Source organism: Oncorhynchus mykiss, chromosome 6, assembly GCF_013265735.2.
Source record: "Oncorhynchus mykiss isolate Arlee chromosome 6, USDA_OmykA_1.1, whole genome shotgun sequence".
Classification (NCBI taxonomy): Eukaryota; Metazoa; Chordata; class Actinopteri; order Salmoniformes; family Salmonidae; genus Oncorhynchus; species Oncorhynchus mykiss.
The window spans coordinates 42602918-42626125 of NC_048570.1; the positions used below are offsets into that span (position 1 = coordinate 42602918).

General features: G+C 44.2%; 1 protein-coding gene across 3 annotated transcripts in view; it reads left to right on the top strand.

Moving 5' to 3' along the window:
* Positions 1-390: 390 nt before the first annotated feature.
* The window catches only part of camsap1b (calmodulin regulated spectrin-associated protein 1b), a 42597-nt gene continuing 19779 nt past the window's right edge, over positions 391-23208 (top strand). Inside the window, exons 1-6 of one of the 3 annotated variants that reach the window (XM_036980149.1) lie at positions 391-894; positions 1355-1515; positions 13934-14196; positions 22012-22173; positions 22341-22421; positions 22842-22874. In XM_036980149.1, coding sequence (XP_036836044.1) covers positions 1356-1515; positions 13934-14196; positions 22012-22173; positions 22341-22421; positions 22842-22874 — 699 coding nt within the window. In that variant the 5' untranslated portion in view covers positions 391-894; position 1355. The remainder of the gene's footprint in view (positions 895-1354; positions 1516-13933; positions 14197-22011; positions 22174-22340; positions 22422-22841; positions 22875-23208) is intronic. The other 2 variants (XM_036980147.1, XM_036980148.1) reach the window with 2 other exon arrangements.

A 23208-nucleotide genomic window follows, 5' to 3' on the forward strand; every position in this document is an offset into this window, starting at 1 on the left:
ATTTGATTTTGTCTTCTAAGGAGAATGTAATTAAAAAGTAACAAAGTAATCAGGTTATGATACTGAGTTTGGGGTAATCCAGAACGTGTTACTGATTACAATTTGAGTGGTATTTAATATATGTAACTGATTACATTTAGAAAGTAACCCTGTTCAATATACTATAATTGATTGATAAGTTATAGGGCCATATAAAGTACTTATTAATGAATGCAGTTTATATTACACTGTTTCAGTACATTTCCATGGACTAATTTCAGAACATAACAAAAGTTGTCGGTATGGGCATACACACCATATACAGGCCGTATTGCATACACATGGGCTGGATCGTTCCTGATACTTTTTTTTGCAAAAAAACATACAATGTTTCATATCTACCTTCATACGCCCTTCTTTGTCACTGAATGAATGGTTACTTTGAATCCCGGTTGCGTGATAGTTTCAGCATCCACGCAGGCGTAGTGATTACTGGTTACCTAGCTATGTATGTATTGCTAACCGACTGACTATTAGATTGGTATGGGAAAGCGCAGACACGGAGGTACACAAGGTGCTTATTGCGAATAAGTCAAATTCTTCGGCCTAAAATGAGACATTAAATAGAAGGGATAAACGGTAAAACGCCGAATGATTAAATACTGTGTTCCGTAACCGCCATACATTTCTATCTGGCATTGGTAGTAAGTAAGCGCTCCTCGGGTTGCGGTGGCCGCAAATTTCTCAGGCCGCAAATTTGTTTTTTGTTGCTGGGGAGGAGACCGTTCGTTCACCTCGCTGCTGTTATGTGCTGCTTGGGCTTTGCTCGAGCAATTGCATAAAAACGTCCTTATGTTGAATCCATTATTCTGTCGGATCTAAAGGGTGGATTGAGGACACATCGCGGCTTTAAAGGTATATTGAAAATATTGTTTGATTTAGCTAGCGAATGTCCGCTTGATTCACTCAGTATCTACGCTAGGTTACAGCAACTATCAGGCAGGCTGTTGTTTTTAACCTCATAGGTAGCTAACGTTTGCGTCTGTGTTGGCCAATGTGCTTTCTAACTTAGCTAGCAAAGCTATTTTGTAAAACATGTAACTTACGACACAGATTGAACATAACAGCCCACCCAGTTGTCAGCTTGCTAGTTAGCCACCTGTCCAAGGATGGGCGTCCAATGAAGCTACGCTAGGTAGCTAGCGTTAGAGGGTTAACGTTAGTTAGCAGGCAGTAACCAGTTAGCTAGCTAAGAACATTTATTCATTGACTAGCTAGTTAACGTAATGCACTCATGAAATCACTTGTAGTATGTTTAATGTAAAAAGGGCTTTATAAATACATTTGATTATAAGTACATTTGACTGTTTTACAGGATGGATGTGGAATTGTGTGCTGGCGGGCACAGCACCCGAAGAAAGATGGATTCAGCTGGCGAAGGGACAGTGGAGGTTGTACCTTTGGAATTGTACGACTCTGCCAGAGCAAAAATAGACGCCAACCTACGGTGGCTGTTCGCCAAAGCCTATGGCATTGGTAAGTTATTACACACACACAACATAGGCATTGGAAAGTTCCAAAATAGTCTCCTGTCACACAGGATGTGTGTATACTGAAGAAAAATATAAACGCAAAAGATTTTACTGAGTTACAGTTCATATAAGGAAATCAGGCAATTGAAATAAATGAATTAGGCCCTAATCTATGGATTTCACATGACTGGGAATACAGATATGCATATCTTGGTCCCAGATACCTGGAAATAAAGTAGGGGCGTGGATCAGAATCTGGTGTGACCATTAGTTGCCTCATGCAGTGCCACACATCTCTGTCGCATAGATTTGATAAGGCTGTCAATTGTGGAATGTTGAACTCCTCTTCAATGGTTGTGCTTAGATATTGGCGGGAACTGGAACATGCTGTCACACGTAGATTCAGAGCATCCCAAACATGCTCAACAAGTGACTTGTATGGTGAGTATGCAGGCCATGGAAGATCTGGGCCATTTTCAGCTTCCAGGAATTGTGTACAGATCGTTGCGACATGGGGTATTATTATCATTATCATGCTGAAACATGAGGTGATAACGGAAGATGAATGGCATGACAATGGGCCTCAGGATCTCGTCATGGTATCTATATGCATTCAACTTTCCTGGTTGGACCTACTGCCAAATTCTCTAAAACAACATTGAATGCGGCTTATGGTAGAGGAATGAACATTAAATTCTCTGGCAACAGCTCTGGTGGACATTCCTGCAGTCAGCATGCCAATTACAAACTCCCTCAACTTGAGACACCTCTGGCATTGTGTGACAACATGTGCACATTTTAGTGGCCTTTTATTGTCCTTAGCACAAGGTGCACCAGTGTAATGATCATGCTGGTTATCAGTTTCTTGATATGCCACACCGGTTAGGTGGTTTGATTATCTTGGCAAGGAAAAATGCTCACTAACAGGGATGTAAACAAATTTGTGCACAACATTTGAGAGCAATAAGCTTGTTGTGTGAATGGAACATTTCTGGGATCTTCTATTTGAGCTTTTTTATTTAACCTTAAACTAGGCAAGTCGTTTAAGAACAAATTCTTATTTACAATAACAGCCTACCCCTGCCAAACTCTTCCCTAACCCGGGTGATGCTGGGCCAATTGTGCGCCGCCCTATGGGACTCCCGATCACGGCAGGTTGTGATACAGCCCGGGATCGAACCAGGGTCTGTAGTGACGCCCCTAGCATTGCGACGCAGTGCCTTAGACCACTGCGCCACTCACGAGCCCCAAGAATGACACATGGGACCTAGAATTTTACATGTTTTATATTTTTGTTCAGTATAATTTTATTTTACTGTTCTCACTAAGGCACTTCTGGGTGTTTACCCTATATGAACCGAAATGTTATCGAGACGTGAGGTTTTTAATTACCAGAAAAACAACACTGCCCTAGCCAGTCTCCATTGAACCTGGAATTGAAAGTGAGGATCAGCTGTCTTTACCCCTCATCTGCAAGGCTGGCAGAGTTGGTTCCAAATGTTGTTGGACAGGAAATGTGTCTGTGTTCGTCCACACTCCAGACTAACAGTTAGCAGTTAAGATAGTATTAATGAGCCACGCTTGGAACAGACCTAGATGGTGGGAACCATTCTAGATTTACTCTGTTATTCATCAAAATATGTGTGTGTGCTGAACTGGCTGCCCCCCCCCCCCCCCCCCCCCCAGTATGACTTGGCAAATGATCTGCCTCCCCACTGACTCACCAGATTTTGCCATTCTGTTTTTGTGCAGTGGCCTTTAGCAGCAGTGAGATGGGACTCACAGGAAGCTGATGTATAAATCCACAGAATCTACTGTCAGACTGTCATCAGGTCATGGAAAATGCAGAACAAGACATTAGCCTTTCTCACTCTCTTGTGAAGATAGCCAACGGTTGTTGGCTTGTTGTAATGATGCTATTTTTAGGTAAAGAACATTTTTGACAAAAAATTGGCTACCTGGATCTAGTGCTACCTCCAACCGAACCCTCTTTTGACCTCAAGGCCGACCCACTCATCCCTTCAGACATGACGTCTGGGCTCTGCCTGGCCAGAGAGGGGGGCACGGATGTTGGGGTGGCACTCCAGGCTTGCTTACTGTTAGCGAACACTGTAGCAAGTGTTGACCTTTAGTATTATCCTTTTCCAGGTGCCCAAGTTCTCTGAGTTGTTGTGGGGAACCACTAGAGCAAGGGAACCACTAGAGCAAGGGAACCACTAGAGCAAGGGAACCACTAGAGCAAGGGAACCACTAGAGCAAGGGAACCACTAGAGCAAGGGAACGGTAACCACTAGAGCAAGCAATAGTTCATGGGCGACAGGTAGCCCAGTGGTTAAGAGCGTTGGGCCAGTAACCGAAAGGTTGCTCGTTTGAATCCCAGAGCGGTCTAGTTGAAAAATCTGTCTGTGCTCTTGAGCAGGTCACTAAACCTTAATTGCTCCTGTAAGTCGCAATGGTTAAGAGCGTATGCTAAATGACACATGTTCATTTGTCAAACTTCATAGCAAAACAACCTAAATATTTTGACGCTTCTGGATTTCTAGTTGATTGCAAGATTCCTAATCTCGTTCCCTGACACTTCCGCACAAAAGCACAAAGTTTTGTGGATCAATGTGTCAGACATGGCCTTTGTTAGCCAAAACAGAGCCAGGATGCAAAGATAACTTTGTCTGTGCATTCATGTGATATGATTGACACATAAATGACTATTTCTATGGGATAAAAAAAAAACATTAGCTGACATGGTCTGGTTGACCTGGACATTTCTGACAAGTTATAAATCGCTCTCTAAGGTATGCAATCATTATTAACATGACAATAGGAACTGATGGTGCACTACCCATTTTTATAAATTGCACCTTGTGCATTCTACTACTACAACTTTCAATAGTAAGTTTAAAGTTCCTTTAAAAAGAAAAACCTGCGAGCCCCACAGTTTGGAAACAACCGTCTTAGAGGACCAAAGAGTTTGGTCTGCTTTGTGTTTTCATTTCTGCCGTGGGAAAAATATTGTGATACTGGTATCGTCAGTCCTAAAATGCATTGGCTTATCGGCTTAATCTACCAACCAAACATCTCCCACAACACCTTCCCCTGCACGCTAGCATACTACAAGCACAAAGTTACGCCTCAGTCATGTGAGTTGCCGAAATGACATACTTTACTCAGTAGTTCAGTTCCACTAAGGCCAACTGAACGAGTGATTATCCCAGACTTAGGCTATATCAAATAAAATAGTATTTGTCACATGCACTGCATACAACCTTACCGTGAAATGCTTACTTACAAGCCCTTAACCAACAATGCAGTTTTAAGAAGATTCAAGAAAATATTGACTAAATAAGCTAAAGTTAAAAAACAACAAGTAACACAATAAAATAACAATGAGGCTATAGACAGGGTTACTGGTACTGAGTCAATGTGCGGGGGGGTACAGGTTAGTTGAGGCTGTGCGTAATAGCTTGGGGAAGAGGTTACAAGATTTCAATGACTGTCACTGTTTTGTAGCTCATCAGTTACCCTCACCCCCAGTATTTACATTGTTTGTTTGGGAGCATAATTGCATAGATACAGGTAGGAAATCCTTTAAAATAGCAATCAGACCTAGCATTGTTATTGAAGGCCTGTGGCTGTTACTTGCAGAAGACATGCTAAGATGTTGTGGAGGCGCCAGAGCTAGGTCTGTCTATCAATAGTAGAGAACCTGTCATGTGTGAGACGCGTGACCTAATTTCACCGAAAGAGCACTTACTCTGGCCATGAATCTTTAATTGCTGAACAGTCATGTCAATGGAGTGTGTCGTCTGTGCCTGTTGTCATTGGAAGAACAGAATGGCTCCGTCCATTGTTTTCATATTATGGCTTCTTTGGATTGCCGTTCATATTACTACTTCTGGCTTCAAGGGTCTATTTACCTTTGTATTAACTTACTGTTCAGGCCTCACTAATGCTGAGGCCTGTCACCTCCTTTAGTAACATTTAAGCACCTGCATCTTTGCAGTCTATTGTAGTATATGATCGCCTACATTGTTCTTATTTAGGCCTAGGTTCCATTTCATGATCCCACCCTTTAGATTTCTGCATTCATCACTGTGATTTCATGATGTCACTCAGACTCAAGCCTGCACAAAGAAAGCAAATGATCCTAGATTTAGTTTATAATGGTTATCTATATGGATGGTTTGCTGTTCTCCCATTTTAAGGATGTTTTCCTGCTTACTCTCCTAAAAGCTCCCTGTGTTCTAACAGCGAGCTGTGGTCCCAGAGAGCTCAGAAACAGTAATTGGCTTTTGTCCTGATGACGAACTCTGCCTGGCACTCATCCTCCTCTCCCCCTCCTCTTCTCTCACTCTGAGGAGTCTCCCCCACTGGCTGTCTGTCATCTGCTCTAAGGGCCCTGGCTAAAGCCATGCAGGCAAATCAAATCAACATTTGTCACGTGCGCCGAATGCAACAGTTAAACCTTACAGTTAAATGCTTACTTAAAGGCCCTAACCAACAGTGCAATTTTTAAGTAAACAATAGGTATTAGGTAAACAATAGATAAGTAAAGAAATAAAAACAACAGTGAAAATAACAGTAGCGTGGCTATATACAGGCACCAGTTAGTCGGGCTAATGTAGGCAAAATGTAGGTATAGTTAAAGTGACTATGCATATATATGATACACTGCTGCTACTCTGTTTGTGGGACACTAGGCAAATTATATATTCAGGAGTCTTATAGCATGGTGGTAAAAGCTGTTGAGAAGCTTTTCGGTCCTAGACTTGGCGCTCCGGTACCGCTTGCCATGCGGTAGTAGAGAGAACAGTCTGACTGGGGTGACTGGGGTCGTTGACAAATTTGAGGGTCTTCCTCTGACACCGCCTGGTATAGAGGTCCTGGATGGCAGGCAGCTTAGCCCCAGTGATGTACTGGGCCGTACGCACTACCCTCTGTAGTGCCTTGCGGTCAGAGGCCGAACAGTTGCCGTGATGCAACCAGTCAGGATGCTCTCCATAGTGCAGCTGTAGAACTTTTTGAAGATCTGGTGACCCATGACAAATCTTTTCAGTCTCCTGAGGGGGAATAGGCTTTGTCGTTCCCTCATCACGACTGTCTTGGTGTGTTTGGACCATTCTAGTTTGTTGATGTGGACACCAAGGAACTTGAAGCTCTCAACCTGCTCCACTACAGCCCCGTCGATGAGAATGGGGGCGTGCTCGATCCTCCTTTTCCTATAGTCCACCATCATCTCCTTTGCCTTGATTACCTTGAGGGATAGGTTGTTATTCTGGCACCATCCAGCCAGTTCGCTGACCTCAATATAGTCTGTCTCGTCGGTGATCAGGCCTACCACTGTTGTGTTGTCTGCAAACTTAATGATGGTGTTGGAGTCGTGGGCGAAAAGGGTGTACAGGAGGGGACTGAACACGCACCCCTTGAGGATCAGCGTGGCAGATGTGTTGCTACCTACCCTCACCACATGGGGGTGGCCTGTCAGGAAGTCCAGGATCCAGTTGCAGAGGGAGATGTTTAGTCCCAGGATCCTTAGCTTAGTGATGAGCTTTGAGGGCACTATGGTATTGAACGCTGAGCTGTAGTCAATGAATAGCATTCTCATGTAGGTGTTCCTTTTGTCCAGGTGGGAAAGGGCAGTGTGAAGTGCAATAGAGATTGCATCATCTGTGGATCTGTTAGGGTGTTATGCAAATTGGAGTGGGTCTAGGGTTTCTGGGATAATGGTGTTGATGTGAGCCATTACCAGCCTTTCAAAGCACTTCATGGCTATGGACGTGAGTGCTTCGGGTCTGTAGTCATTTTGGCAGGTTAACTTAGTCTTCTTGGGCAGAGGGACAATGGTGGTCTGCTTGAAACATGTTGGTGTTAGACTCAATCAGGGACATGTCAGTGAAGACACCTGACAGTTGGTCAGCATACGTCCTGGTAATCCTTCTGGCCCCGCGGCCTTGTGAATGTTGACCTGTTTAAGGTCTTACACACGTCGGCTACGGAGGGCGTGATCACAGTTGTCCGGAACAGCTGATGCTCTCATGCATGCCTCAGGGTTGTTTGCCTCGAAGCGAGCATAGAGGTGAATTAGCTTGTCTGGTAGGCTCGTGTCACTAGGCAGCTCACGTCTGTGCTTTCCTTTGTAATCTGTAATAGTTTGCAAGACCTGCCACATAAGACGAGCGTCGGAGTCGGTGTAGTACGATTCAATCTTAGCCCTGTATTGGCTCTTTGCCTGTTTGATGGTTCGTCGGAGGTCTTAGCAGGATTTCTCATAAGCTTCCGGGTTAGAGTCTCACACCTTGAAAGCGGCAGCGCTACCCTTTAGCTCAGTGCGAATGTTGCCTGTAATCCATGGTTTCTGGTTGGAGTATGTACGTACAGTCACTGTGGGGATGACATCCTCGATGCACTTATTGATAAAGCTAGTGACTGATGTGTTGTACTCAATGCCATCGGCAGAATCCTGAAAACATATTCAAGTCTGTGCTAGCAAAACAGTCCTGTAGTTTAGCTTCTGCTTCATCTGACCACTTTTTTTTTTTGTAGACTTGAGTCACTGGCACTTCCTGCTTACATTTTTGCTTCTAGTCAGGAGGATAGAATTGTGGTCAGATTTACCAAATGGAGGGTGAGGGAGAGCTCTGTGTGTGGAATTCAGGTGATCTAATTTTCCCCCTGGTTGTGCATTTAACATGCTAATAGAAATGAGGTATAACTGATTTAAGTTTCCCCGCATGAAATCCCTGGCCACTAGGAGCACAACCTCTGGGTGAGCGGTTTCCTGTTTGCTTATTTCCTAATACAGCTGACTGAGTGTGGTCTTAGTGCCAGCATCTGTCTGTGGAGGTAAATAAACAGCCATGAAAATATAGATAAAACTCTCTTGGCAAATAGTGTGGTCTACAGCTTATCATGAGATACTCTACTTCAGGCGAGCAAAATCTAGAGACTTCCTTAGATTTCATGCACCAGCTGATGTTTACAAATATAAACAGACACCCGTCTTACCTTACCGGAGTGTGCTGTTCTATATAGCCGGTGCAGCGTATATCCCGCGAGCTGTTGTCGTCTTTCAGCCACGATTCGGTAAAACATAAGATGTTAGTTTTTGATGTCCCATTGGTAGGATATTCGTGACCGTACCTCGTCTAATTTATTGTCCAATGATTGTACGTTGGCAAGTAATATTGACGGTAAAGGCACTTGCAGTTGGCGGATCCTTACAAGACACCCTGCTCTGTGTCCTCTGTACTTGCGTCTCTTTCCCTTGCCAATGACTGTGATTTTGGCCTTGTCGGGTGTTCGCAGTACAGCCTGTGCTTCCTGCTTGTTGAATAATACAATCTTAGTCTAATCCGAGATGAGTGATCGCTGTCCTGATATCCAGAACTTCTTTTTTTGCCTCAAACATTATGTTCAAAATAAGTTACAGATAACATTAGAAAAAATACATAATAGCACAATTGGTTAGGTGCCTGTAAAACAGCTGCCATTTCTTTCCGGTGCCATTAAAAAATAAAAAAATGAGGCAGAGACTGAGTACAGTCGCATGCACAACAACATCTATCTGCTATCTTCAGTTGAAGTCGGAAGTTTACATACACCTTAGCCAAATACATTTAAACTCAGTTTTTCACAATTCCTGACATTTAATCCTAGTAAAAATTCCCTGTCTTAGGTCAGTTAGGATCACCACTTTATTTTAAGAATGTGAAATGTCAGAATAATAGTACAGAATTATTTATTTCAGCTTTTACTTCTTTCATCACATTCCCAGTGGGTCAGAAGTGTACATACACTCAATTAGTATTTGGTAGCATTGCCTTTAAATTGTTTAATTTGGGTCAAACGTTTCGGGTAGCTTTCCACAAGCTTCCCACAATAAGTTGGCCCATTCCTCCTGACAGAGCTGGTGTAACTGAGTCAGGTTTGTAGGCCTCCTTGCTCGCACATTTTCCAGTTCCGCCCACACTTTTTCTATAGGATGAGGTCGGGGCTTTGTGATGGCTCCCGCCTCTGAGTTTGTATCCAGCCCAGTGCCGACACAGACAGAACATGGCTGGCACAGCTCCTCATACCAGCGGCCAGCCATCCAGTCAGAATGCCACCCGTTGGGGAAAGCTGGTGTTCTGCTCTGATGGTCTGATGGTGATTGGGGGATGCACTACAGCTGGTCCTGGCAATGGAGCGAAAGGGTGTTTACCATGCAGAGCCCTCTCCCTGTCCCAGTAGTTGGCTATCCCAGCCCACTGTGCAGAGGGGGTAGGAGAGGGGAAGCTGCTGCCACACAGTATCAGCGTCTCCAGGGGGAAGTCAAACATGAAGACCCATCCGGGTCCCAGCCAGGCCAGACCCCTTTTGTTTTCACTCAATGCATTAAATAAAGTGCATCCCTCACACGCATATCTCTTGGAATGACTGACTGTTATACAATAACATGATTATTATTGAATCTGTTGTAATGCCCAGACACACTCCTCTACAGGAATCACACGTTGTTATACAGTCCCAGGTGTATTATCCATACATCCCTACTTCTCATAACGGGGCGGCAGGGTAGCCTAGTGGTTAGAGATTTGGACTAGTAACCGGAGCTGACAAGGTACAAATCTGTCGTTCTGCCCCTGAACAGGCAGTTAACCCACTGTTCCTAGGCCGTCATTGAAAATAAGAATTTGTTCTTAACTGACTTGCCTAGTTAAATAAAGGTAAAATAAATAAAATAACAATATTGTTATGACTGGTTCAAGGAGAGCTCTGCTTGCCTCAACCTGTATGTCTTCCTGTTAGTGTGGTTGGATGGGAGAATGCTGACGATCCGATCCCTTAGGATCGGATTTAGGCTCTGCCTCTATGCCGTCAGTCATGGCTGGGACTGGAGCTGGGAGGGTGTCATAACACGCAGATGTAGGAGTTTAGATATAGATGGAGTTCTGTTAGCTCAGCCTCACAGCCACAACTGAGCGCGAGCTGTCTGAATAATGGAGTTCATCAGGGTTATTTTTGCCTTGAAGAACATCACACCTTTCTGAGAGAGTGCATGGGCTTGCATTTTCTGTTTTATGCCTACGCTTTACTGCTTTAAGCTCAAAGACATGGATTGTATGCACATGTTTCCTATTAGATGACCAGAGTATGACATCAACAGACATCAATTATCATGATTGGATTCCTATCCTTCAACACTGGAGTCATTTAGCCTAATATGGTGGGTTTTTAAGTCATTGCAAATGCAAAGTAGACTAGGATAACTCCTAGATCAGTGTTTGTTTTCCTCCTCTGTGGTGGAAACTAGAAAGGCTTTGTTGCAGACTAGAACAACCGGAGAACCCAGCTCTGCTCTCATTAGTGTTACTGTAGCCCATCTGTTTCTGAGTGGAACTCCTGAGTGGAAATATAGGTCCCAAGCCGTGACTATATTTACACTGAGTAAACTGAGCCCTCCTTGCAGAACAAATCCGCTAAATGGCTAAAGGTATGTGGACGCCCGCTTGTCGAACATATCATTCCAAAATCATGGGTGTTAATATGGAGTTGGTCGGCCCTTTGTTGCTATAACAGCCTCCACTCTTTTGGGAAGGCTTTCAACTAGATGTTGGAACAATGCTACAGGGACTTGCTTCCATTCAGCCACAAGCATTAGTGAGGTCGGGCACTGATGTTGGGCGATTAGGCCTTGTCCGCAGTTGGCGTTCCAATTCATCTGAATGGGGTTGAGGTCAGGGCTCTATGCAGGCCAGTCAAGTTCTCCACACCGATCTCGACAAACCATTTTTGTATGGACCTTGCTTTGTGCCCGGGGGGGGGCATTGTCATGAGGAAACGGGAAAGGGCCTCTCCCAAACTGTTGCCACAAAGTTGGAAACACCTAGAATGTCATTGTATATTGTAGCATTAAGATTTCCTTTAACTGGAGCTAAGGGGCCTAGTCCGGATCATTATTCCTCTTCCACCAAACTTTACAGGTGGCACTATGCATTCGGGCAGGTAGCATTCTCCTGGCATCCCAAACCCAGATTCTTCCGTTAGACTGCCAGATTGGGAAGCGTGATTCATCACTCCAGAGAACGCGTTTCCACTGCTCCAGAGTCCAATTGCAGTGAGCTTTACACCACTGCAGCTGATGCTTTGCAATGCGCGTGGTGATCCTAGGCTTATATGCAACTGCTCGGCCATGTAAACCCATTTCATGAAGCCTCCGATGAACAGTTCCTGTGCTGACGTTGCTTCCAGAGGCAGCTTGGAACTCGGCACTGAGTGTTGCAACTGAGGACAGAATATTTTTTTACGCGCTTCAGCACTCGGCTGTTCCGTTCTGTGAGCTTGTGTGGCTTTCCACTTTGTGGCTGATCTGTTGTTGCTCCTAGAAGTTTCCGCGTCACAATAACAGCACTTACAGTTTTACCGTTGCAGCTCTAGCAGGGTAGAAATTTGACGAACTGTCTTGTTGGAAAGGTGTCAGCCTATGACGGTGCCATTTTGAAAGTCACTGGAGCTCCTCAGTAAGGCCATTCTACTGCCAATGTTTGTCTATGGAGATTGCATGGCTGTGTGCTCGATTGTTATACACCTGTCAGCAATGGATGTGGCTGAAATAACCAAATCCACAAATTAAGGGGTGGCCACATACACCAAAGTACACTGCTCAAAAAAATAAAGGGAACACTTAAACAACACAATGTAACTCTAAGTCAATCACACTTCTGTGAAATCAAACTGTCCACTTAGGAAGCAACACTGATTGACAAAACATTTCACATGCTGTTGTGCAAATGGAATAGACAACAGGTGAAAATTATAGGCAATTAGCAAGACACCCCCAATAAAGGAGTGCTTCTGCAGGTGGTGACCACAGACCACTTCTCAGTTCCTATGCTTCCTGGCTGATGTTTTGGTCACTTTTGAATGCAGGCGGTGCTTTCACTCGAGTGGTAGCTTGAGACAGAGTCTACAACCCACACAAGTGGCTCAGGTAGTGCAGCTCATCCAGGATGGAGCATCAATGCGAGCTGTGGCAAGAAGGTTTGCTGTGTCGTCAGCGTAGTGTCCAGAGCATGGAGGTGCTACCAGGAGACATGCCAGTACATCAGTAGACGTGGAGGAGGCCGTAGGAGGGCAACAACCCAGCAGCAGGACCGCTACCGCCGCCTTTGTGCAAGGAGGAGCAGGAGGAGCACTGCCAGAGCCCTGCAAAATAACCTCCAGCAGGCCACATGTGCGTGTCTGCTCAAACGGTCAGAAACCGACTCCATGAGGGTGTTATGAGGGCCCGACGTCCACAGGTGGGGGTCTGGAGACGCCATGGAGAACGTTCTGCTGCCTGCAACATTCTCCAGCATGACCGGTTTGGCGGTGGGTCAGTCGTGGTGTGTGGTGGCATTTCTTTGGGGGGCTGCACAGCCCTCCATGTGCTCGCCAGAGGTAGCCTGACTGCCATTAGGTAAGGAGATGAGATCCTCAGACCCCTTGTGAGACCATATGCTGGTGCGGTTGGCCCTGGGTTCCTCCTAATGCAAGACAATGCTAGACCTCATGTGGCTGGAGTGTGTCAGCAGTTTCTGCAAGAGGAAGGCATTGATGCTATGGACTGTTCCCCAGACCTGAATCCAATTGAGCACATCTGGCACATCATGTCTCGCTCCATCCACCAATGCCACGTTGCACCACAGACTGTCCAGGAGTTGGTGGATGCTTTAGTCCAGGTCTGGGAAGAGATCCCTCAGGAGACCATCCGCCACCTCATCAGGAGCATGCCCTGGCGTTGTAGGGAGGTCATACAGGCACGTGGAGGCCACACACACTACTGAGCCTCATTTTGACTTGTTTTAAGGACATTACATCAAAGTTGGATCAGCCTGTAGTGTGGTTTTCCACTTTAATTTTGAGTGTGACTCCAAATCCAGACCTCCATGGTTTGATACATTTTATTTCCATTGATCATTTTTGTGTGATTTTGTTGTCAGCACATTCAACTATGTAAAATAAATGTATTTAATTAGAATATTTCATTCATTCAGATCTAGGATGTGTTATTTTAGTGTTCCCTTTATTTTTTTGAGCAGTGTATTTTTACACAGTGAGCAGTTGCAGTTGTCACGTTCCCTTTCATTGTTGAAAGGTTTGATATTCCCTCAGTTGCTTAACTACAGAGACAACTTGTGGAGTTTTCAAAGTAAAAAATTAATTTCACATTTGGCTATCCATGAAACATTAGACTCTTGTGTATATAGCCCTATGCATCTTAGTCATCACAGCAGTGTTTCCCCTAGATTATTCCTGAAGTAGGCAAAGGGCTGCGCCCACCAAAATATTCCATTGAAACCAATAGCAACCAAATATTTTCATGCAGGTTGCCATACAAATAGATGGAAGAATTGGAACCCAACCAGTCTTTTACAACATAACTAACCATGCCTCTTCCCCTCCAGACCACATCCCAGAGGACCTGCGGGACCCATTCTACACAGACCAGTATGAGCAAGAGCACATCAAGCCCCCCGTCCTCCACCTGCTGCTGTCCTGTGAGCTCTACTGCCGTGTGTGTGCCCTCATCCTAAAGACGGACCAGGCCGCCTCGCTGCAGTCACACCTGTCAGTTATCCAGGCCCTGAGCCGTAAAGGGATCTATGTCATGGAGAGTGATGACACGCCAGTCACAGAGGCCGACCTCGCCTGTGTGCCCATCAAAATGGTGAGTGGTAGTGTGTGTAGGAAGGGTGAAATAGGCCTACTGTTCAGAAGGTAATGGCAGCATCTCAATAGTCTTAAAGGTCGACTTTGGGCATGAAGAACAGTCCAACTCTGCCTCCTTTTGGAATTTTCAAACAGAAAGGGGGTTTGCCTTTGGTTCATCGACGTGTCATTCTAGTCATGTGCACCGCGACTGACGTAGTAGTGCACAATAACTGTTCCAGCATGTGTTGATGTCATTTCTCAGGATTTGTTTTTGGACGGGATCTGTTTTGATCGGTAAGAAATTGCACTTCTGTAGCAAAAACATCTTATGCATCCATTTTTTAAAACAATATAATTACGTTTCATGGTATAATGGTACGTTTGTCAGTTATACAGTTTAAAGCTGTTATTTTTGCATTTTTGGCCAATGTCGACCTTTAAGTGGTTCAAGTATTTCTCATTGTCTCCTCTCCTTAATCTGCACTGAAAACATTGGAGAGAGAAAAGCAATATGGTGGATGCCTCACATGAGTACAGATTATGGACAAGAAGCGATTGAGATGCACCCAATGGCCTCTTCATCACAGACTAGGAGCTCCCTGTTTGGGGCGTTGGGACTGATTTGGTAGGCGATCCATGTTGTTTGTGGGAGTCTTTGCCAGAGGCTGTTCATGATTTGTGGGCGAGAGAAGTTGTTCAAATGAATTAGCCCCTGTGCAAAAACGGATATAAATCAAGTCAGAAAAGCACACACTGCCTTTCTGCTGGTGCAGTGTTGCATTTTTAACATGGCCAAGGATGAGCGAAGTCAACAACCTCCGACTTCTGTTTGGTAAATCTTTGTGTAGGTACAATGGCCTTTTTATATAGACGTCAAGCTGGCCAAGGCAATGTGAGGGAGAGGGAAAGGAGTTTGGAAATGTTACAGGGGCCAGTATTGCCTGTATCAGTATCCCTTCCTGCTGTAGGCCTTCTCTTATCTCTTGTGATTTATCCAATGAAAGTAGCCATTGTTCTCTTCTCTCTATCAAACGATGGCATCTCTCTACAGCCCTAACCCTCTAACACTGGAATACCTCATCTACTAGATCTTGGCAAACAGCCTTTGACCTCTAGTCTTTTGTTGTTGACAGTAACTTTCTCATCATAACATTCCGGTTTAGAGTAATTTACATGTTCTTCATTTGTTTAACCTATTTAATTAGTTCCATACAATTTGGCTGCTTCCTTATCTTTAGCTACCTTGGTGATTCAAATTTTTCCCGGGTTCATGTCCATATAAAGTCATTGCCTATTCCTTGTGCATTCACAACAAAGCTTTTGGCCCATTCTGATTCTTTAGGTGAACACTGATTCAGTTGATCTCGTTTGATAATAATTTTCTCACAGCTGGATGGAGAAAGGCTAACAGGCCTCTCCATGGTGAGAGGAGAGAGCAGTGTTGAGTTAGGCCTAATATGAGCTAAATGACCCAGTGGGGTTCCATCTGTCCTGCACTACCTTTTCCACTCTACTGTAGTGTACCCTTGTCCCTAACAGGACCATTTTCCATGTTGACTAGTCAATATGGAAAGTCTGGTGCAGCAGTTGCATAATGATTGATTGAACATTTCAGCGCTCTATTCTGTCTCCATTAGCTCATGTAGCCTAGCTCTCATGAAGCACAAAGCTTCTCCTTTATGACTTTTAAAATCTGTGACTGGTATTTTTTTTATTGGGCTTGTACTTCTCTGAGGTCTCGATTTAATTCCTGAGATGGCACAGGAAGGTGTATGTTTTGACACGAGTCACCCTGTAGATGTCTATCAGGTCAGGAAACACAGATTTGGACTACTGACCCATAGCAACATCTCCAACTAGCTTTGTGGAATGAACACCACTCCCTCCATGCATGTTATGTTGAATTGAATACATTTACACCAGTATTTCATAAGAGATCCAATAATATGTTTCTCTGAAAGCACTTAGAGTACCAACACCGGTGTTTGGCAGCGTTTAAACATTCTATCCGGTCATTGTCACGGAGACAGACACACGTTGTAGCTGAGGCAGCTTCGTTCTGGTGAGTGACTAGTCAAGTGTGTGTCTCTAAGTCTAGGTTGATAATTCAACCAAGGTGCTATGTAAGCAACCAGACACACATGCTTATGAAAGTCTGAAATCCTTCTGACCAGAGAGAACTGCTGGTCTTTGATAGACTAGGCAGGTCTGTGTAAGGGTTGAGAACCCCCTGGTGGCTGAGTTGGCAAGGAGGTGTTTCCATGGCAACACCAGTGTTCTTCCGCGACTCCTCATGTGCAGCCCCTGGGCTCTCGTGTGTGAGGAGGCTGAAGAAATTTAGCTTGGCCCCACAGACCCTCGCTTCTACAGATTTACCATTGAGAGTAGAGGTCGACCAATTAATCGGAATGGCCAATTTAATTAGGGCCGATTTCAAGTTTTCATAACAATCGGTAATCTGCATTTTTGGACACCGATCATGGCCGATTACATTGCACTCCACGAGGAGACTGCGTGGCAGGCTGACCTGTTATGCGAGTGTAGCAAGGAGCCAAGGTAAGGTTCTAGCTAGCATTAAACGTATCTTATAAAAAACAATCAATCTTAATTAACATAAACACTAGTTAAATACACATGGTTGATGATATTACATGTTTATCCAGCTTGTCCTGTGTTGCATATAATCGATGCAGTGGCTATTAATTTATCATTGAATCACAGCCTACTTCCCCAAACGGGTGATTTAACAAGCACATTCGCGAAAAAAGCACTGTCGTTGCACCAATGTGTACCTAACCATAAACATCAACGCCTTCGTTAAAATCAATACACAAGTATATATTTTTAAACCTGCATGTTTAGTTTATATTGCCTGCTAACATGAATTTCTTTTAACTAGGGAAATTGTGTCACTTGCGTTCTGTGCAACAGAGTCAGGGTATATGCAGCAGTTTGGGCCACCTGGCTCGTTGCGAACTGTGTGAAGACTATTTCTTCCTAACAAAGAACAAAGACAAAGAACTTCACAACTTTGCCAAACGGGGGATGATTTAACAAAAGCACAATCGTTGCACAAATGTACCTAACCATAAACATCAATGCCTTTCTTAAAATCAATACATAGAAGTATATATATTTAAACCTGCATATTTAGTTAAAATAAATTTGTGTTAGCAGGCAATATTAAACTAGGGAAATGGTGTCACTTCTCTTGCGTTCATTGCACGCAGAGTCAGGGAATTTGCAACAGTTTGGGCAGCCTGGCTCATTGCGAACTAATTTGCCAGAATTTTACATAATTATGACATAACATTGAAGGCTGTGCAATGTAACAGGAATATTTAGACTTATGGATGCCATCCGTTAGATAAAATTCGGAACGGTTCCGTATTTCACTGAAAGAATAAACGTTTTGTTTTCGAAATGATAGTTTCCGGATTTGGCCATATTAATGACCTAAGGATTGTATTTCTGTGTGTTATGTTATAATTAAGTCTATGATTTGATAGAGCAGTCTGACTGAGCGGTGGAGGCAGCAGCAGGCTCGTAAGCATTCATTCAAACAGCACTTTTGTGCGTTTGCCAGCAGCTCTTCCCTTGTGCATCAAGCATTGAGCTGTTTATGACTTCAAGCCTATCAATTCCCGAGATTGGGCTGGTGTAACCGATGTGAAATGGCTAGATAGTTAGCGGCGTGCTCGCTAATAGCGTTTCAATCGGTGACGTCACTCACTCTGAGACCTTGAAGTAGTTGTTCCCCTTGCTCTGCAAGGGCCGTGGCTTTTCTGGAGCGATGGGTAACGATGCTTCGAGGGTGGCTGTTGTCAATGTGTTCCTGGTTCGAGCCCAGGTAGGGGCGAGGAGAGGGACGGAAGCTATACCGTTACACTGGCAATACTAAAGTGCCTGTAAGAACATCCAATAGTCTAAGGTTAATGAAATACAAACGGTATAGAGAGAAATAGTCCTATAATTCCTGTAATAACTACAACTTGAAACATCTTGCCTGGGAGTATTGATGACTCATGTTAAAAGGAACCACCAGCTATCATATGTTCTCATGTTCTGAGCAAGGAACTGAAACGTTAGCTTTTTTACATTGCACATATTGCACTTTTACTTTCTTCTCCAACACTTTGTTTTTGCGTTATTTAAACCAAATTGAGCATGTTTCATTATTTATTTGAGGCTAAATGTATTTTATTGATGTATTATATTAAGTTAAAATAAGTGTTCATTCAGTATTGTTGTAATTGTCATTATTACAAAGAAAACAAAGAAGAAAAAAACATTGTCTGATTTAATCGGTATCGGCTTTTTTTGGTCCTCCAATAATCGGTATCGGCGACCTCTAATTGGTCGACCTCTAATTGAGAGCGTCACGACTGACATTTGGACCAGCGATGTCAGCCCCATGAGCATGCAGAGTCTGACGGTACAGTGGGTCGACAAGGATTTTGTACTGAGGAAAGCTGTATTGCATGCTCAAGAATGTGCTGGTTCTCTTACCGCTGTTGCCATTTCAATGGCATTTGAGAACATGTTTGAAACATGAACACACTTCTACTGCCATTTGAACAACTGACTCGAGAAATAAGCTCAACTGCATCTGCAGCAGACGCGATATCCTCTGTCATGGCATTGAAACACCTGCTCAAGAAAAATGCAAACAGACCATCGGGTTAACTTGGAAAAGTACTGTACCAGAGGCTGGGAGAACAAGCCAGTCAGTGGCATTCTCTCTTAGCCTCTTTACTGTGTCGCCACCTTGCCTGCTACTTCGATGCAGACAAGAAACAGGGTTTACGTGAAATGTTAGACACAGCTGGACAAGATGTAAACGGACAGTGATAGTGCGCAATGAGGAAGAGAGGCCATGGACAGACAGAGCTGAATCTTCCCTGCTTGACATGTATGATGAAATCCTGGTTGCGAATGAACAAAAGAACAATGAAACAGCACAGCAAGTAAGTGAAAGATAGGTTTTTGATTATGTTTACTAGTAATGGGGACATGTGTAAATGCTAACAAATAACTTTTTGGTTTGTGTGTTTCAACTATTTAACTGCACGAGAATGCTTGAGGCTGCTTTTTTGGGGGGGGGGGGCGGCAGGCAGGCAGGCAGGCAAAGAAAATATCTATCTGTATCGGCCCAAAATGTCATACCACTGCATCCCTAGCGATAGCATCTGCAAATGTGTAAGTGACAATTCAAATTAGATAGAGAGTGATACCTGCTCAGTGCTCTGCCTCCTGTTTGACTCCTGCTGCCTAGCAGCTGGGGCTAATAAAACAACAGTGCACCATTTCCTGGGTCTACTCCGACGGGTTGGAGGAAGTGCATTGTCTGTGTGAGGGGGAGAGAGACGGGAGACTTGAAAGTCAGCTTGGGGCAATATAACAGTAGTAGTTCATCCATACTCTCCTGGGTTCCTTTCTTTCAGACAGGTCTGGGGAAGGGGATTGTTGGTTTTGTGTGTCTGGCGTATTCATTGTCTCCTAACACTAGCACATGACAGTTAGGCTATGCTGTTTTTGCTAGTATTATTATTTGACTCAATGTTTTTTTATGTTTATATACAGGGTCCTGAGGATGAATCAATAACATTGTAGTTACTCCAAAATACTTAACTGATTGACAGGGAAAAGAAGGAAACCTGTACAGAAATATTCCAAAACATATATTCTTTTTGCAACAAGGCACTAAAGTAGTACTGCACTTTTTGTTCGGAATACAGTGTTGTTTGGGGCAAATACAAAACATTACCGAGTGCCACGCTCCATATTGTTAAATAAAATCACATTTTATTTATAGAGCACATTTCAGACATGGAATGCAACACAATGTGCTTCACAGGAAAAAAAATGAATAAAGAAAATAAAAACAAATGTACTACACAACAAACAAAATAATAATAAACTGAACGACAAAAAAAATCTAGAATAACCACCAAGACTCTTCCAAGAGCTGGCCGTCCGGCAAAACTGAGCAATCCGGGGAGAATGGCCCAAGAACCCGATGGTCACTGACAGAGTTCCTTTGTGGAGATGGGGAGAACTTTCCAGAAGGACAACCATCTCTGCAGCACTCCACCAATCAGGCTTTTATGGTAGAGTGGCCAGACGGAAGCCACTCCTTCAGTAAAAGGCACATGACAGCCCGCTTGGAGTTTGCCAAAAGGCACCTAAAGGACTCTGACCATGAGAAACATTATTCTCGGGTCTGATGAAACCAAGATGGAACTCTTTGGCCTGAAAGACAAGCGTCATGCCTGGAGGAAACCAGGTACTGCTCATCACCTGGCCTATACCGTCCCTATGGTGACTAGTCAGGATCGAGGGAAAGATGAACAGAGCAAAGTACAGAGATCCTTGATGATAACCTACACCAGAGCACTTAGGACCTCAGACAGGGGCGATGGTTTACCTTCCAACAGGACAATGACCTCAAGCACACAGCCATGGTAACGCAGGCATGACTTCGGTACAAGTCTCTGAATGTCCTTGAGTGGCTCAGCCAGAGCCTGAACATCTCTGGAGAGACTTGAAAATAGCTGTGCAGCGACGCTCCCCATCCAACTTGAGAGCTTGAGAGGATCTGCAGAGAGGAATGGGAGAAACTCCCCAAATACAGGTGTGCCAAGCTTGTAGCATCATACCCAAGAAGACTCGAGGCTGTAATCTCTGCCAAAGGTGCTTCAACAAAGTACTGAGTAAAGGGTCTGAATGCTTACAGTACCAGTCAAAAGTTTGGACACCTACTCATTCCAGAGTTTTTTTATTTTCTTTTTTACATTGTAGAATAATAGTGAATACCTACAACTACTAAATTACACGTACTACTAAAGGACACCAATAAGAAGTGCAATGGACATTAGACCGGTGAAATGTGTCCAAATTTGAGATTTTTGGTTCTAACCGCCGTGTCTTTGAGACACAGAGATCATCCTTTCACCTACTCTGCATGTGCGTTTCCCACCGTGAAGCATGTAGGAGGTGTGATGGTGTGGGGGTGTTTTGCTGGTGTCACTGTCAGTGATTCATTTAGAATTCAAGACACACTTAAACAACATGGCTACCACAGCATTCTGCAGTGATAGCCAAAACAAGATTTGATAGCGTTAGTGGGATTTGTTTTTCAACAGGACAATGACCCAGCACACCTCCCGGGCTGTGTAAGGGCTATTTGACCAAGAAGGAGAGTGATGGAGTGCTGCATCAGATGATCTGGCCTCCACAATCACCTGACCTCAATCCAATTGAGATGGTTTGGGATGAGTTGGACTGCAGAGTGAAGGAAAAACAAGTGCTCAGCATATGTGGGAATTCCTTCAAGACTATTGGAAAAGCAATCCAGGTGAAGCTGGTTGATTGAATGTAAAATGTGTGTAAAGCTGTCATCAAGGCAAATGGTGGCTACTTTGAAGAATCTGAAATATAAAATAGATTTTTATTTAACATGTTTTTGGTTACTATGTGGTTCCACACACTGAGTGCCCTGTGCCCAAAGTCGATGCCCCGATTTTGGCGTGACGTGATTGTTGTTCTGGCTCGAACCTGCCCCCACACAATGCCAACATACCCATGATTGATCAATACCCTACTGTTTTCTGAACTGACCTATCCCATGATTGATCAATACCCTACTGTTTTCTGAACTGACCTATCCCATGATTGATCAATAACATGGTGTTTTCGGAACCAACCTACACCTATGTATCCCTCGCTCCCACTCCATCTACCAGAGTTCCCACATGCCCCTACGATGACCTACCTTTACACAGCGTGTGTGTTTTCTGATCTAATCTGTGCCATCGTTTCCCTCCTCCAGAGTGCCCACATGCCGATGGTTGATGCCCTGATGATGGCCTACACGGTGGAGATGATCAGCATAGAGAAGGTGGTGGCCTGCGTTAAACGCTTCTCCACCTTCAGCGCCTCCAAGGAGCTGCCCTTTGACCTGGAGGACGCCATGGTATTCTGGATCAACAAGGTATGGTGGGGAATACACAAACATGTATTTACCACACACACAATATTACAAGAGTGGAGGTGTCTGTGTGTTTTAACGTACAGGTTCTTATTTTAGTTGTCTATCAGCAAGAGACATTCAGAAAATAGCACTTTAAGAACTAAGAGTGGATGTTGCTTTTGTTGCAGGTGAACCTGAAGATGAGGGAGATCACAGAGAGAGAGCTTAAAGTCAAGCATCACCCGCTGGAGTCTCCCAATCACCAGAAGGTAAGGCTGGAGCAGCACAGCGCTCTCATGGCACTACCATAGATAGACAAGGAAACTGAAGCGCTAGAGCCAAAATGGCTCCCATGGAGCTTGCTGCTCTTGATGCATCTTCCGTCTCTATACTGCAGTCTATACATCCAGGACACATTCCAAGAATAATTGCTGTTGTAAAACCAATTTATTTGTATTTTTGCAGGTTAGTCTCATCGACCATATCTATTTTTCAAGAAAGACCTGGTTCAAGTCAACATAGCTCTTTGTCTACTACCATTTGGGGTTGAACCCTGATTGACCTCTGTTCTCTTAACCCTTAACCCAGAAGCAGATCCAATCCTGTCTGACCTTTGACCTTTCTGCTCCTATTCTTCCTGTCTGTCTCCTCCCTCCTCCCCCCTCCCCTCTCTCCTGCTACTTGGATAGTCTCCCTCCAAATGGTATTGGAAACTAGTACCTGTAAGTTGGCTGCTAATAGTCCCCCCTCTCCTCCCTTTTGCACGCATAGTTCTGTGTCTATGTGCACACGCACCACACCACCATGGCTCATCCAAGCCCTTTCTGTGCTGCTTGTAGCCAGTGAGTCAGCCAGCCAGTGGGAGAAGGCTGGTGTTTTTGGTTATTCCATTTTTTAGTTGAGAATGTCACACACTTGTCTAGTCTGGTGGTTTTGGATATTTGGTGACAATGTATATTTTGGGTGAACAATGTTTTTTGCCTTTCATTTCAAGCTGCTGCAAACTGTGGAGTCATGGCGTGTGGACAAGAGAGAAAGATGTGTGTGTGTGTGAGT